The 13,515-nt window shown below is 35.4% G+C and overlaps 1 protein-coding gene across 28 annotated transcripts in view; it reads left to right on the top strand.

Moving 5' to 3' along the window:
• The window catches only part of dlg2 (discs, large homolog 2 (Drosophila)), a 273,796-nt gene that overhangs the window by 169,211 nt on the left and 91,070 nt on the right, over window positions 1–13,515 (top strand). For 27 of the 28 annotated variants that reach the window (XM_051121178.1, XM_051121189.1, XM_051121186.1 and 24 more), the window contains one exon: window positions 9,715–9,768. The exons of the other annotated variant lie outside the window; for it this stretch is intronic. In XM_051121178.1, the coding sequence (XP_050977135.1) occupies window positions 9,715–9,768 (54 nt within the window). The remainder of the gene's footprint in view (window positions 1–9,714; window positions 9,769–13,515) is intronic. 28 annotated transcript variants of the gene reach the window in all.

Below are 13,515 nucleotides of genomic sequence, written 5' to 3'. Positions count from 1 at the left end.
AGTATCGAATTTTTCCCCCAAATATCAGCATGATTGTAAATATGATATTGATTTTATAAAACAGTCCAACAAACAAGAAGTTAATATTAATTGACTTACAATTTAAACACAAGTTCTTGCTCTATTTTGTCAATGAAAATAGTTTCAAACAAAGCCACAGCAATGGAATGCCAGTGTTTCGTTACTGAATCAGTCAACCGTTTGAACGAATCAGTTGAATCAATGACTCACTGACTATCTACAGGCGATTTTAGGTTTATAACTGAAGTATATTTTCCATTTTCTCTGAGTATTCAGTATTTTCCTGCATTAAATGGCCTGTGTAAATGCATCTAAATGCCACTTCAGATGCAGATTTTGTGCCACCTCTTCATTGCAAACACGAATTGTTTTCATTTGATTGAAAACAGCCCTATAGTGTCTTACTACTTAAATGTTCTGATTAAATGTAAGAATTTGACACAAAAGATGATGCATTTAATTAGGTTAGAAAAAAGGTCTTATAAAGGTAAAAATGCCCATAAAAGATAAAAATCAATTTAAACGTATTGGAAAAGTTAATTTCTGTTACTCCTGCAAACTGCATAGAAATCGAATAATATCAAAAGCTCTGAGAGTCAGCTGTCCACGGCAGTCCTAAACCTGCTAAAGTACCAGCACAATAACACATTCAGCAAAATCAACAAAGTTCTAGAAAATATTGAGATAGCTTTTTATTTTGTCATTATTGCACACCTCTAGCCCTCTGTAGTCTGGTGTTCTTGGATGCTTCTTTGAGTTGCTGTCTCTATGGTGTTCAAATCTTTTAAGGCTGTTGTTGTTGACTTTTTCTTCTTGTGCATTATTGACGGTGGTGTGGTAGCTCTATGTATAGTTTCTGTGGCCTGAATTATTGAGAGCCGTAAAGTGGGACAAGAGCAGAGGCACTGAACGCCATTGCAGGACCTCTTTAAGCAGCACATAACACATCTGCAGACCAATCATTATTTATCATCTTTAACATTAGATAAGCAAAATGCCAACTGTGTAGAGTAAATTGCAGTCACTTGCAGTTGCAATAGCAGTGCAGTATGTAATACCATTAACTGTTACACTGTTAGCCAAAGGGCAAAATGGCCAGTATACTGTAGTTATTCATCTTCATTCAGCTCTATTTTTAAATCCTCATGACTAGTCCTTTTGTTTCACTAAAGGGCATTTTTCATCAGGTAATTCGATATACCGCAAATCGAATTAGGAATGTTTGATGAGTAGTTTAATTGAAGTTTACATTCATCCCTCTTGCGATTTTATTCAGTTCTCACAGCTAAGGTGAATTGCCATCATTCATAAGGACAACCGTAATTATTCCATTGTGCTTATTAACACACAGTTAACCTTAGCGTTGATGGGGTTTCGAAATACGCCACACTATATTAATCATGTTTTGCCTGAATTTCCTTGCTTTTCACACACATTTCTGAGGTGATAAGCCTGTTTGGATCACAAAAACATCTGCGCAACACAATGTTAAACTCGTCTCAAAAGACCCTCACCGGCTAGAAAGGTATTAGAAAAGTCTGACGTAGTGCTTTAAGTTACATAAAGTTGTTTAAACCTAAGCACTTTCTTGATCTTCTATTAGCCTGCACCTTACCTGCCCTAAAATGCTGATGTGTTGGAAACAGACACTTCTGTGTAGCAAGTCATTTTCCAACTCTGCAGAGGCATGAAGATGCTTGAAGCAGAAAGTCTGCCCCAGTTTGGCTTCACAATAAGCCCTTAAGATGTTTGTGTTCGTGCTCTCTTTACCAAACACTGCAGAGCTGGTCTGCCCTACGCCACACACACTTTTCATATTAAATGTGGATTTAGACACAACATCTTATCTCGCATCTTTAGCCTTGAAAACGCCATTCCTGTTCCATTCTATTCCATGTACATTACCATTTTTTAATGTGCACACATAAATAATTTTTTATCCCCTAATGTTGATTGAGAGCTGTGTGTGCAGTTGATTATGTAATGCCATCACCTCTGTGCTCAGCTGGGCCACGTGAGCACTGGCTGGCTGAAAGAGGCCGGTCGTGCTCTGCATCAGTGCATTTGCGAGCACTTCCACACAGATAACACTGGAAAACCGGGCAACAGCCACTTCAGCCGATTGTGTCTAGAGAGTGAATTAATGAACACATCAACAAAGAGTCTGTGTGCCTGTTGAAGCACTTTTTCAAAAAGATTTATTCAAATTTGTTACGCTTTGTCCAGCCAGGGTTTTAACTGACTACTTGCTGTACGGAATCCAGTCATAAATATGGAATTTGCTGTGTACTGGGGAATGTCATGGAATTTGACAAATTTTGAATAAATAAAAAGTAGGTCAGTACACTTAAATTAAAATGCAATATGGACTAGTGCCTGTGAATATTAAGCTGCACAAAGACTTTTTTTTTCATATAAATGTCTGTGTGAATGAATGGCGCAGATGAACGGTTTCGTTTACTACACACATCGTGAAGCATGTGACGCTTGTGGTTATTTCAGCCTCTTATTGCAAGCCAAAGTATTCATATACGCCTGGACAGGTGTCAGATTGCACACTGACTCATCAAAAGAGTGTGATTTGACAGCAAAACATAGGTCCTCAATGTGTGATTTGACATAAAAACACACATTCCTAATGTGTACGTTTTTTTGTATCAGAATGCAAATCCTTGACTTGTAATTGGCATAAAACACATTCTGGACATGTGTTTTGGAAAACCTGTGACGGAATGTGCATTTTTTTGTATGAAAACACACGTTTTTATATGAATCTCTGTGTGAATGAATGGTGCAGATGCACGGTTTCGTTTACTACACACGTTGTGAAGCATGTGACGCTTGTGGTGTTTTCAGCCTCTTATGGCAAGCCAAAGTATTCATATACGCCTGGACAGGTGTCAGATTGCACACTCGTCAAAAGTGTGTGATTTGACAGCAAAACGTACATCCTCAATGTGTGATTTGCCATAAAAACACATTCTTAACATGCACAGTTTTTGTATCAAAACACTCGCCCTCAACGTGTAATTGCCATAAAAACACATTCTTAACATGCGTTTTGGGTTCACAAAAAAAAAAAAAAAAAAAACGTGTGACGGAACATGCATTTTTATTGTATGAAAACGCACGGTTGTGAATGAATGAAGCAGAATTACTACACACATAGTGAAGCACATGACGCTCACGGTGTTTCCAGCCTCTTATGGCAAGCCAGAGTATTCATATACGCCTGGACAAGTGTCAGATTGCAAACTGACTTATCAAAAGCATGTGATTTGAAAGTGAAACGTGCATCCTCAATGTGTGATTTGCCATTAAAACACACATTCTCAGTGTGCACGAACAGGTTTACAGAAAACCTGTGTCGGAACATGCATTTTTTGGGATTTGTATTTGTATTCTTAAACTGCGCTTTGTGTTCACAGAAAACATGTGTCTTTGGCGTGTGATTTGCTGTATAAACGTGCTCTTGACGCACATTTTGGAGTCATCGAAAACATGCGTTTTTGATGCGTTTATCATAATAAAAATGGGCGTTGAATACGGTGATACATTGCTGTTGCATACATATTATTTTTTCCACTTAATTATTGTATGTTGAGATGTTATGTTGTTTAAACTACCTATTTTTTTTGAAGTAACGACATAAAAACTATTATGTTTTACCATTATAAAAGATAAAATATTGTCACTGCAGTCTTGAGATTCAGCACGCTGCTTAAGTTTTTTTTGCAGGAGGGATAGTAAGAATACATTGTTTTAAATATATTTCAATGTTATTGTTTATATTGTAGCAGCATGTTTATTATGATTAATCTCCGATCAATCTACAATATAATGCTGTCCAATAATTGCACTCAGAACTGGAGGATATGAATCATTTTGAATAATCAACTGTGGGCTGGGATATATATATATATATATATTTTTTAATGACTTAAGTTTGATTAAACACTTGATGGCAGTATGAGAAAGTAAAGTAACTTTATGAAAGCAGTATGAACATAATCTCTAAAACTGTTCTGAGAGTCACTTCATGAGCATTTTACCATTTCTGTAGTTATGTCATATGCAAACAAAAACTTAAAGGTCTTAACAGCAACCTGTCAAAATAAAAGTTTGGTTTAACTTGAGAAACTGTGACAGAAACATATTACTTGTAATGATAGCACTGCTGCTAATAATAACATTTTATTAAGACATAATTTTTTAAAGGAATACTTACCAGAATTTATTCACTAGAAAAATGTTTTGATTATGACAAGTTAATGAAACCTTTAAAATGGAATCCAGAAAATTCGTAGGGACTTAAAAATGTCATTTTTATGAAACTTTTAATAAATTGGTGTCAATCTCTGTAAGTTTCAAGATTTCAATTAACTAGACATGCTTTTTAATTTATTTTTTATTTTTCAATTTAACCATTAAAACAAAGTCTAGAACATTGTAAATGTGAGTGGGGGGTGGGGTTGGAGGTTAGAATCCAGAAAAATTAAAAGGGGAAAATGAATTTGTAAAAAAAAAAAAAAAATTATAATTAAAACTGATTTCATAGGGCCCTAGTGTTAGTCCAGCAACCCACTGCCTTTAATGCAGCACTGCCATTTCAGTTCTCTTTGATGTCAATCTAAGCAATGAATAAACCTATTTTAGGTGGAAATATCTAAGGGTTTATAGTTTGTGTGTTTCAGCCCTCACTGTCTTATTCCACACAAGATATCACCATGATATTACAATCTGTGTGTATATATATATCACTGTACAATGATACCACCACAGTGCTGTTTTGTATTGATTACTTCCTGAAAGAACAAAATAACTACTACCTAACACTATCATGCAATCTTAAATTACTCTGAGCCATATTCAGTTTCAGTGTGAGGTCACCAAATACTCCAAAGCCTCATAAAGACAAAATGACTCATCATTTCCTGATGTAATCTTTGATCTTCAGTGATAATAAATCAAGATACCCAAATCAAATTTCAGATGTGCTGTTTTTAATTTTATCTCTGCAGAAGTTCATAAACACCCACATCCATAGAGCTAATGTCGTACTTTCAGACAGAGTACTGATAAACTTGTGGATGTCTGATGTTAATCTAAAATAAATCTGCATATCATTTGCATATTGATGAATGCAGTCATATTTATTATTATACCACCTAGTGGGAGCATGTCATGTTTTAACAATGATAGATTCTAGATTCTTTAGCATCACAGAGCTCAGAATATCAACATCATATTCATGATCATTTAATAGAAACTGAAATCTGCATTATGCAAGAGCTGTCTTCACGCTTATGACTCGTAGTTTAGCAATGTCATCCTAGTTGAAAATTGCAGTCATCTTTCTGAGCGTATGTGTCTCAGAGGACAGCCTCTTTATGACTCACTTTTGGAAATGGCCAATATTGCTCTTTGTCATCCAGGGAGACATTAAACTTAGCTTTTGCTCATTTACGTTCTGTTTGCTTTTTATTTCCGACCATTAAACTGTCATATTTTGAGATAATGCTGCAATTATCTCTTTTAATCTCTTTAATGTTTGTCTGCCATGCCGTGATGGACCACATCAGTAGATAATAGCTTCAGTTAGATGGCACATTTCTGTTGCTGATCCCACCGTGTCATTCATTACAAAAACACCTTGTGTGGGAGAAGCCCGCAGTGTGTACTTAGCCCTACAAAGCCTACTGTATCATATTTGATACCCAAAGGCCTCTAAATGATCAACATGATCAAAACTTTGCTGAACAAAAAGTTGTACACAGTCTACCACATGCCTTCTATCATCTTATTGATAGTTTTTTAGCAAGACACAGAATGTTTAGTATGAATTCAAGCTGACTTTGTAACACGTCCCTCTGGTTCTTCGGTCCTTCTGTGATTGAGGCTGTAGCTCTCAAGGCGGGAGATGTATTAATGTAATTAGAGGCAGTGCGCAGTAAGCAGGGACAGCCTCAATCTCTGCTGTCGATCGATCTTTAGTCGCCGGGTGCATCTCCCCAGGGATTTGTGTAGTAGGCCATCTCTGAACGCTAATGCGTCTGTGATAAGCCTCACAGCCTCCAGCTGAATGAGTTTGTGTTGTACGCTAGCCCACCTTTCATTACTTGTTAAACATTGTGTGCCTCTAGTGACACCAAACAGAATTACAAAAATAATGGCTTGTTTTCAATTAGGGGTCCTAAATGCAGGTCTGCCATTGGTCAGATAAACAGAAAGCCTTGCCATTGGTTGAGCAAGTGTTGCTTTGATGAACTGTGGGACTAATGCAAATGATGTAGGCTCAAGTGCTTTATGAAACTAGTCCCTAATGCTTTCCTCAGTAACTTTGTGACTGAATTAATAAAAATAGACAATAGAAAATAAATAAAAGACATTTAGTTGTGCAGGCAAAACATCTGATGAATATCAAATGCAATATTAGCTGTTGTTAGCTTCAAGCTACTCTATTAAAAATGCTCAGCTAGGACATGTTTTTCCCTAAGACATGATTTTAGATTTTTTCAAGGTTTCATTTATTTTATTTTATTTTATTTATTCATTTATTTTTTTTAAATAAGTCTCTTATGTACAATGGTGTTTTAGTGTTACGTTAAGAAAAAAAAAAAAAAATACGAGATGTAATATTTTGAGAACAAACTTGAAGTATTTCGAGAATAAAGTTGAAATTATGAGAATAAAGTCGAAATATGTAAACTTTGTTCAAATATTTTGACTTTATTTTTGTAATTTTAACTTTATTTTCAGAATATTTTAATTTAAGTTTCGAATAAAGTCAAAACATTGAGAATAAAGTTGAAGTGTTTTGAGAATGAAGTAGAAATTATGAGAATAAAGTCGAAATGTTTCTAGAATAAAGTAGAAATTACAAGAATAAAGTAGAAATGTTTCGAAAATGAAGTAGAAATTATGAGAATAAAGTCGAAATGTTTCTAGAATAAAGTAGAAATTACAAGAATAAAGTAGAAATTACAAGAGTAAAGTAGAAATGTTTCAAGAATGAAGTAGAAATTACGAGAATAAAGTCAGAACGTTTCAAGATTAAAGTCAGAATGCTCTGAGAATAAAGTTAAACTGTTTCAAGAAATATTTGGACTATTCTTGAAATATTTAGACTTTATTCTCGTAATTTCGATTTTATTGTTGTAATATTTCTACTTTGTTCTTGTAATTTCAACTTAATTCTGGAAATATTTTAACTTTATTGTAATTTTTACTGTATTCTCAAAATATATTTACTTTATTCTCGTAATATTTTGACTTTGTTCTCGTAATTTCGACTTTATTCTTGAAATATTACTTTAATCTCATAATCTTAGATTTATTTGTATTTTTTAGCATGGCACCGTCTTATGATCACCACAGCTGCATTTATTTGATAAAATATTGTAAAAACGTTTAAAATGTGAAATATTAAATATTACTGTATTATCACAAGATGTTTAGAAATGTTAGAAATTATATTACATATTAAAAAAGAATTTATTCCTACGGTGACAAAGCTGAATTTTCAGCAGCCATTTTTCCAGTCTTCAGTGTCATATGACCCTTAAATCATTCTAATATGCTAATTGGGTGCTCAAGAAACATTATTATTATTGTCAATAATTATGTGAATTTTTAAGTATTGTATCAAAAACGAGTCTCATTTGTGAAAAAACATTTCTGAAAAAAAAATATTTTCAATTCAATTGTTTTAATTTCAATTGTTCTCTGACTCGTTGGATGGAGACTGTGCTTATTCGCAAATGTTTCATGTGACATTCGAATTTTGTTAAATTCGCAACGCTGGTTTAAAACTCGGGTAATGATGAAACAGTTGTTCTGCTTAATATTTATAATATTTATATTTATTAATATACCATATTAACCATGATACAGTTTTTTTTTTGTTTTTTTTTTTTTTAAATCAGGATTCTATGATAAACAGAAAATTCAAAAGAACCTCATTTATTAAAATAGACATCTTTTGTAACATTACAAATGTCACTTTTATCTGAATTTGGTTCATATGATTAATATTCGAGGTCATATAAGGCCAACAGTGTCACTGGTCCACTCAAACTGACTGCTTATTTACCCATTAAAATACTAATAGTTTGTGATTATAAAAATAATTGTGTCTGCATATCACCACATTTCTTATACCGTATATAGCTTGAAAAATGTATTTATCAGGTTGTGTGTTGCGCAGTAGTTTACATGATTTATTCTTGCCTCCAGCACCACAGATATCATTATTACCCATAAAGGTAAAATGTACCTTAAAGGTGTCATCGAATGCAAAGTTCACATTTACATGTTGTTTGAATATTAATGTGTGTTGGCAGTGTATGTACAAATCTGCCCTATAATGATAAAAATCCATGCAGTGGTTTTTAATTAATCTGTAAAAATAATATCCCCTTTTTCAAATCGAGCCATTCTCAGATGCCTGTCGGTGTGGTGCCACACCAGCAGAGGCCGCTCCCACCATAGTTGATTGACATGAGCGTCTTATCTCAGATCAGCTATAACAATCCCACCTCCATTGTTTCGATGCCGGAGCAGGGATGTAAGTTAGACAAGAATATCTCCGATTGAGGTGTTGTGTTGCTGGATGTAATAATGAATATAGTGGTCGTCATTTACTCCTGACATCTGAGCCGCTGAAGATGCAGTGGATTACATTTGTCTGTGAAGGGAATGCGCCTCCCGATCTACATAAATGCATCTATGTTCGCGTAAATTATTCAGCAGAAGTGAGTATAAGGTTCTTTTTTTCTGAATCTCTGCAATCACCTTTCCTAATAACGTGCTAGTTGGCAAGTTTTGCGGCTAAATGCGGCTAAAGTAAACAGGCTCGTCACTCCACAGAGAGAAGAGAGGGGCGGGGCGAGCAGAGCTCATTTGCATTTAAAGGAACAATCCCTTAGAATGGGATAATTTTTACAGAGCTCATGTTGACAAGGTAAAAAGGGTGTTTTTAACACAACCATTGAGAATTTTTAGCCAAATTATATTATAGACTTTTCATTAAGACCCTAAAGAATCATATCAACTTGTGGAAAATGGGCATCCAATGACCCCTTTAAGTGTGCACTTATTGCACAGTGAATTGTGCAGCTGTACATTATGCTGTGTAAAATGAGCTAATATTTTCTAATAAAGGCTAATGAATGGGTTACACTTCAAAACACTCGATGAAATTGCAGAGAAGGTACAGAACAGACGTCCACCCACCGTGATTTCTGGCCTCGCTTCTGTGTGGGAGAAATGAATTGACTGTGTTGTCATCAGAAACCAGCTAAATAGCACCAGAGAGAAACTGGGAGGGACATAAACAATTTCAACATTCATGTCATACTAATTTTTTCCAACAGTGATCACACTAAATGATGTCATGTTTTTTCATCATTCATCTAATCAATCTGTGTGTGTGTGTGTGTGTGTGTGAGAATGTACTGTACAGTAAATATATTGTGTTCCATTACAGTGGGTGTTGCTGTCGACTGTTGTTTTAAACTTGTGTTTCTCATCATGACATCTGTGAGCTCAGCGGTGCCCATCATGCTCTGCTGTATCCCTTAATGAAATCTAGGCCAGTTCACGCATCTCCAATCCACTCTGATCTTTATCTCTTTCTCTTTCTGTTTTCCTTTCCGTCCATCTCTCTCGCCCTCCCTTTCTCTTTTTTCACAGGCAAGTCCTGCCCCAATTATTGTCAACACGGACACTTTGGAATCTGTACCATACGTGAGTTTTGATTTTTCATTTATTTATTGCATGTTCATTACATTATGCACTGCAGTGACATTGCAGATCACCCACTTGATCAGATCAATGCCCACGCAGAGTGAGTGGTGAATGAGTTTGACATCCTTTTTTTGCTCTTCATAAATTTAGTGTCATATATCACTCTCCACGCTGCGCAAATACGATCAAAGTTTTCAATGATTGATGGCTTTTCATAAATTGCCCAGATAAGGAGGGCAGTGATTATCGGCGGGTTTAGATTAGCACAGACTTTTCTTTAATGGGTTTGAAATATTAATGTGTGGAGTCAAATGTTTTCGGTGGGGTGTTTGAGAGAGATTTGATGAATGGTTTAAAACGGGTCTTGGATCAAATCAACAAACCAGTTAATGTGAATTTTGTCATTACTCACCCTCATGATTCCAAAAGTTCCAAACCTGTAAGACCTTTGTTCATCTCTGAAATGCAAATTAAGATATTTTTGTTTCGTTTGTGTACAAAAGTATTCTTTTAGCTTCATAAAATTACGGTTGAACCACTGATGTCACATGGACTATTTTAATGATGTCTTTACTGCCTTTTTGGGCCTTGAACGTGTCAGTTGCGTTACTGTTTATGCAGGGACAGAAAGCTCTTGGATTTCATTAAAAATATCTTAATTTGTGTTCTGAAGATCAATGAAGGTCTGGAACAATATGAGGGTGAGAATTAATGACAGAATTTTCATTTTTGGGTGAACTTTTTCTTTAATTATGAAATTCAGTTTCAGTTAGTATTCTGCCTTAGAAAGCTGGTGCCTGTTCGCTTTTAGATCAGAGTGATATTAAATAGGTAGATAATTGCGGAAGAAACTTCATGAATTGGGCATATGAGAGAACAGGTGACTGAAGTGAATGAAAGAACACGGAGGGGGAGTTGAATCAGACACCAGCACAAAGCGATAAACACTCGGCACGAAGTGTACAGAGTTCACAGACGGAGACACACTAACAACACAGCTTGACCTTCAATCAGCTGTGGCGGGTTTTGTCTGTCTCCTGCAAACTCCAAAATAATCGTCTGTGTGATTTCCTGTTTTTGATGTCATTTGACCATGTAGAGAAAGCTGTTTATGAACAACCAAGAACATATTGTTTGTTCTGCTTCAGCTTGTTTGTTCAGCCCAGAAGAAAGATAAATCACGAATATCATCATTTTAACAACTCAGTTGTTTCTTCTAAATATCAGTGATATTAAATAAGTAGTAAAAGGTATCGTCCTTTGTTACATCAGGGGAAATATCCCTCTATTGCTCTGTTTCATTAGAAGAATCTCCTCTGTTGTACATGCCTCTTACACACACCCTTCACATTCACTGAGGATAATTTCATTTGATTCTTTTTTCTCTGCCTGCATCTCGGTAATGAAATATTAACATCAGGTTTATCCAGATGACTGTGGATGCGCCGTGTTTTAGTGAAAGCGCCGTACTTCTATCAACAACGTGAGATCGACCATGACATCCAGAATCCAGCAACATGTCTAATGCTATTAAGACGGCTTAATTGCTTTTCTCCCTGCTTTTCCTGCTGTTCTCGGTTTAAAGCCCACTGTGGACATGTGTTGGAGTATGTGTGAGATTCCGATGATTATGAACTGCTTTAAGCAGCAATCTGTCTCTGATAGAACTTCTCCTAATAACCCTAATACAAGAGAACAAGCAAGAGAAGATGGAGTTCTGGGAAAAGAAAATGCTGATGGATTGCTTTAGTAAAGCAGGTGTTCACTCTGAGTTTAGCCTGTAAACACACTCTGTGTATGTGTGTGTGTGTGTGTGTGTGTTATGTGCTCCCAAAATGCAAATCTATAAAGTAGAACAGATTCACTTTTTTTGCTGAGAACTTGAGAAAAGTCATTACTATAATATTAATGTTTGATATGGCATTATTGGGATTCATATGCTGTGTTTTAAATTTATGTAATCTTCAGTCTATCTGAGTTTTGGAAGTTTTATTTTCATACAATCTTTTTACACCCCAGTGACGATTTTAGTTTAAGGGTGTACCTTCATACAATTCACACACAAAATCATCACCTTGTAAAATAGTTACTGAGTCATCTTTGTGAAGATAAAAAGACTCGACATGACCCCAGAGACGAAGGGGAGAGGTGCTGTAGTAAAGCCAGTGGGAAAGGACCAAATCAAACTCATTATGCATGTATTCATGCAGTACTTTTATCCTACACACACACACATTCACTCACCCAGCACAGTATCATCTGTTCACTTTATTAAAAGGAACTTTGGTCGCTTTAGTGCGGATTTGCCTCAGGTTAAATGCCACGTTGGCTTTGTGCTGTTTAGCAAGGAATTGTCAAGGCTAGTTGAAATTTGAGCTTAAAAGACAGATTTTTCTTTGGAGTCATGAAAATGAGAAATGTCTCCATCTGTTGATGCTTCTGAAAGATGTTGAGGAAATGCAAGAGTTTGTGAAGCTGTCAGACGATATAAGGTGCATGAAGGAGTGCAGTAGACCTTAGTCAGAGAAAATGCCATGTTTAATCTAATGCGAAAGAAACATTCAGTAGGCTAGGTTGCAAAGCTGTCGAAATAAATTCTCTTTTCGAATAACTCAGTTTGTAAAAATGTAACATAGGATATTGGTATAAAGATGCATAGTTATATGTAAAAAACAGTTTCTAAGATAGCTTGGTTCGAGCAAAATCTAAGGCAGCATTTATATTAGACGTAATACACTACCTTAATACACAAATGTAAAACTTTGGGGTCAATAAGTCGTTTTTTTGTTATTGAAGCCCGTTCCTGCCACTGAATTAAAAAGGTGATTTTTATCTCTTTTTTCCTCACAATTGCAAGTTTACATCTTGCCAATTCATTTTTTTCCCCAGAATAGAAATAAACTTGCAATTGCAAGTTAAGTCAGAGATTCTGAGAACATATTAGTCTTTTTTCCCCTTAAAATTGGAATTTATAACTCACAATTGCGAGTTTTTATCTCACAATTCAGAGAAAAATGTCAGAATTGTGAGAAAAAAGTCTGAATTGCGAGATACAAACTTGCATTTGCAAGAAAAATAGTCTGGATTGTGAGCTTTTATCTCGCTATTCTGACTTTTTTCTTGCGATTCTGACTGTATAGCTAGCAATTGCAAGTTTTTTGTTTGATACAAATTCTGTCTGTGAGTTTTTATCACATGGCTGCAGTTATTTTAAGTTGTAAAAGAATATGTTACAATATTACTTTATTTACTGTATTTTTGATTAAATAAATTCTTGATGAACACCTTGTTTTCTCGAGAAAAAAAAAATGCTTTAGAAAGTGGCTGTCTATGTAGATAACAGACGAAAAGACATCCCACTCATTTTGGCACATAGTTAATATATTGCAATTTAAATGAATATTCAATAGACACTACAATTTAAATCTCAACCCACTGTTGCCTAGTTTTAGACCTGGTGAGAAATCTGGTTAAGTACTGTTAATTATGAAGCCTCCACTGTGCTCACTTTGCAACTGTAGTGGGAATAGAGCTCATAGAACGAGTGCTAAAGATAATCAAGGGGGGCGACAGGATTAATAAAGCATTACTGAGTCAGTGTAGCTGTTAAATAACATCCGCCTAGCTTCAGCAAAATGACCCTTTCTGCCTACTTTTAACAGCGCCTTTGTTTCCATTAGCTGTCAGGAATAACAGTGGTTAGTTCGTAGTGCTAATTAGTCCACGTGGGTGTGTATTGAGGAAACC

Source organism: Labeo rohita, chromosome 10 (assembly GCF_022985175.1).
Source record: "Labeo rohita strain BAU-BD-2019 chromosome 10, IGBB_LRoh.1.0, whole genome shotgun sequence".
NCBI classification, from domain to species: Eukaryota; Metazoa; Chordata; class Actinopteri; order Cypriniformes; family Cyprinidae; genus Labeo; species Labeo rohita.
The sequence above is the reverse complement of the archived record's forward strand: the minus strand, read 5'-3'. Positions and strand labels throughout refer to the sequence as shown.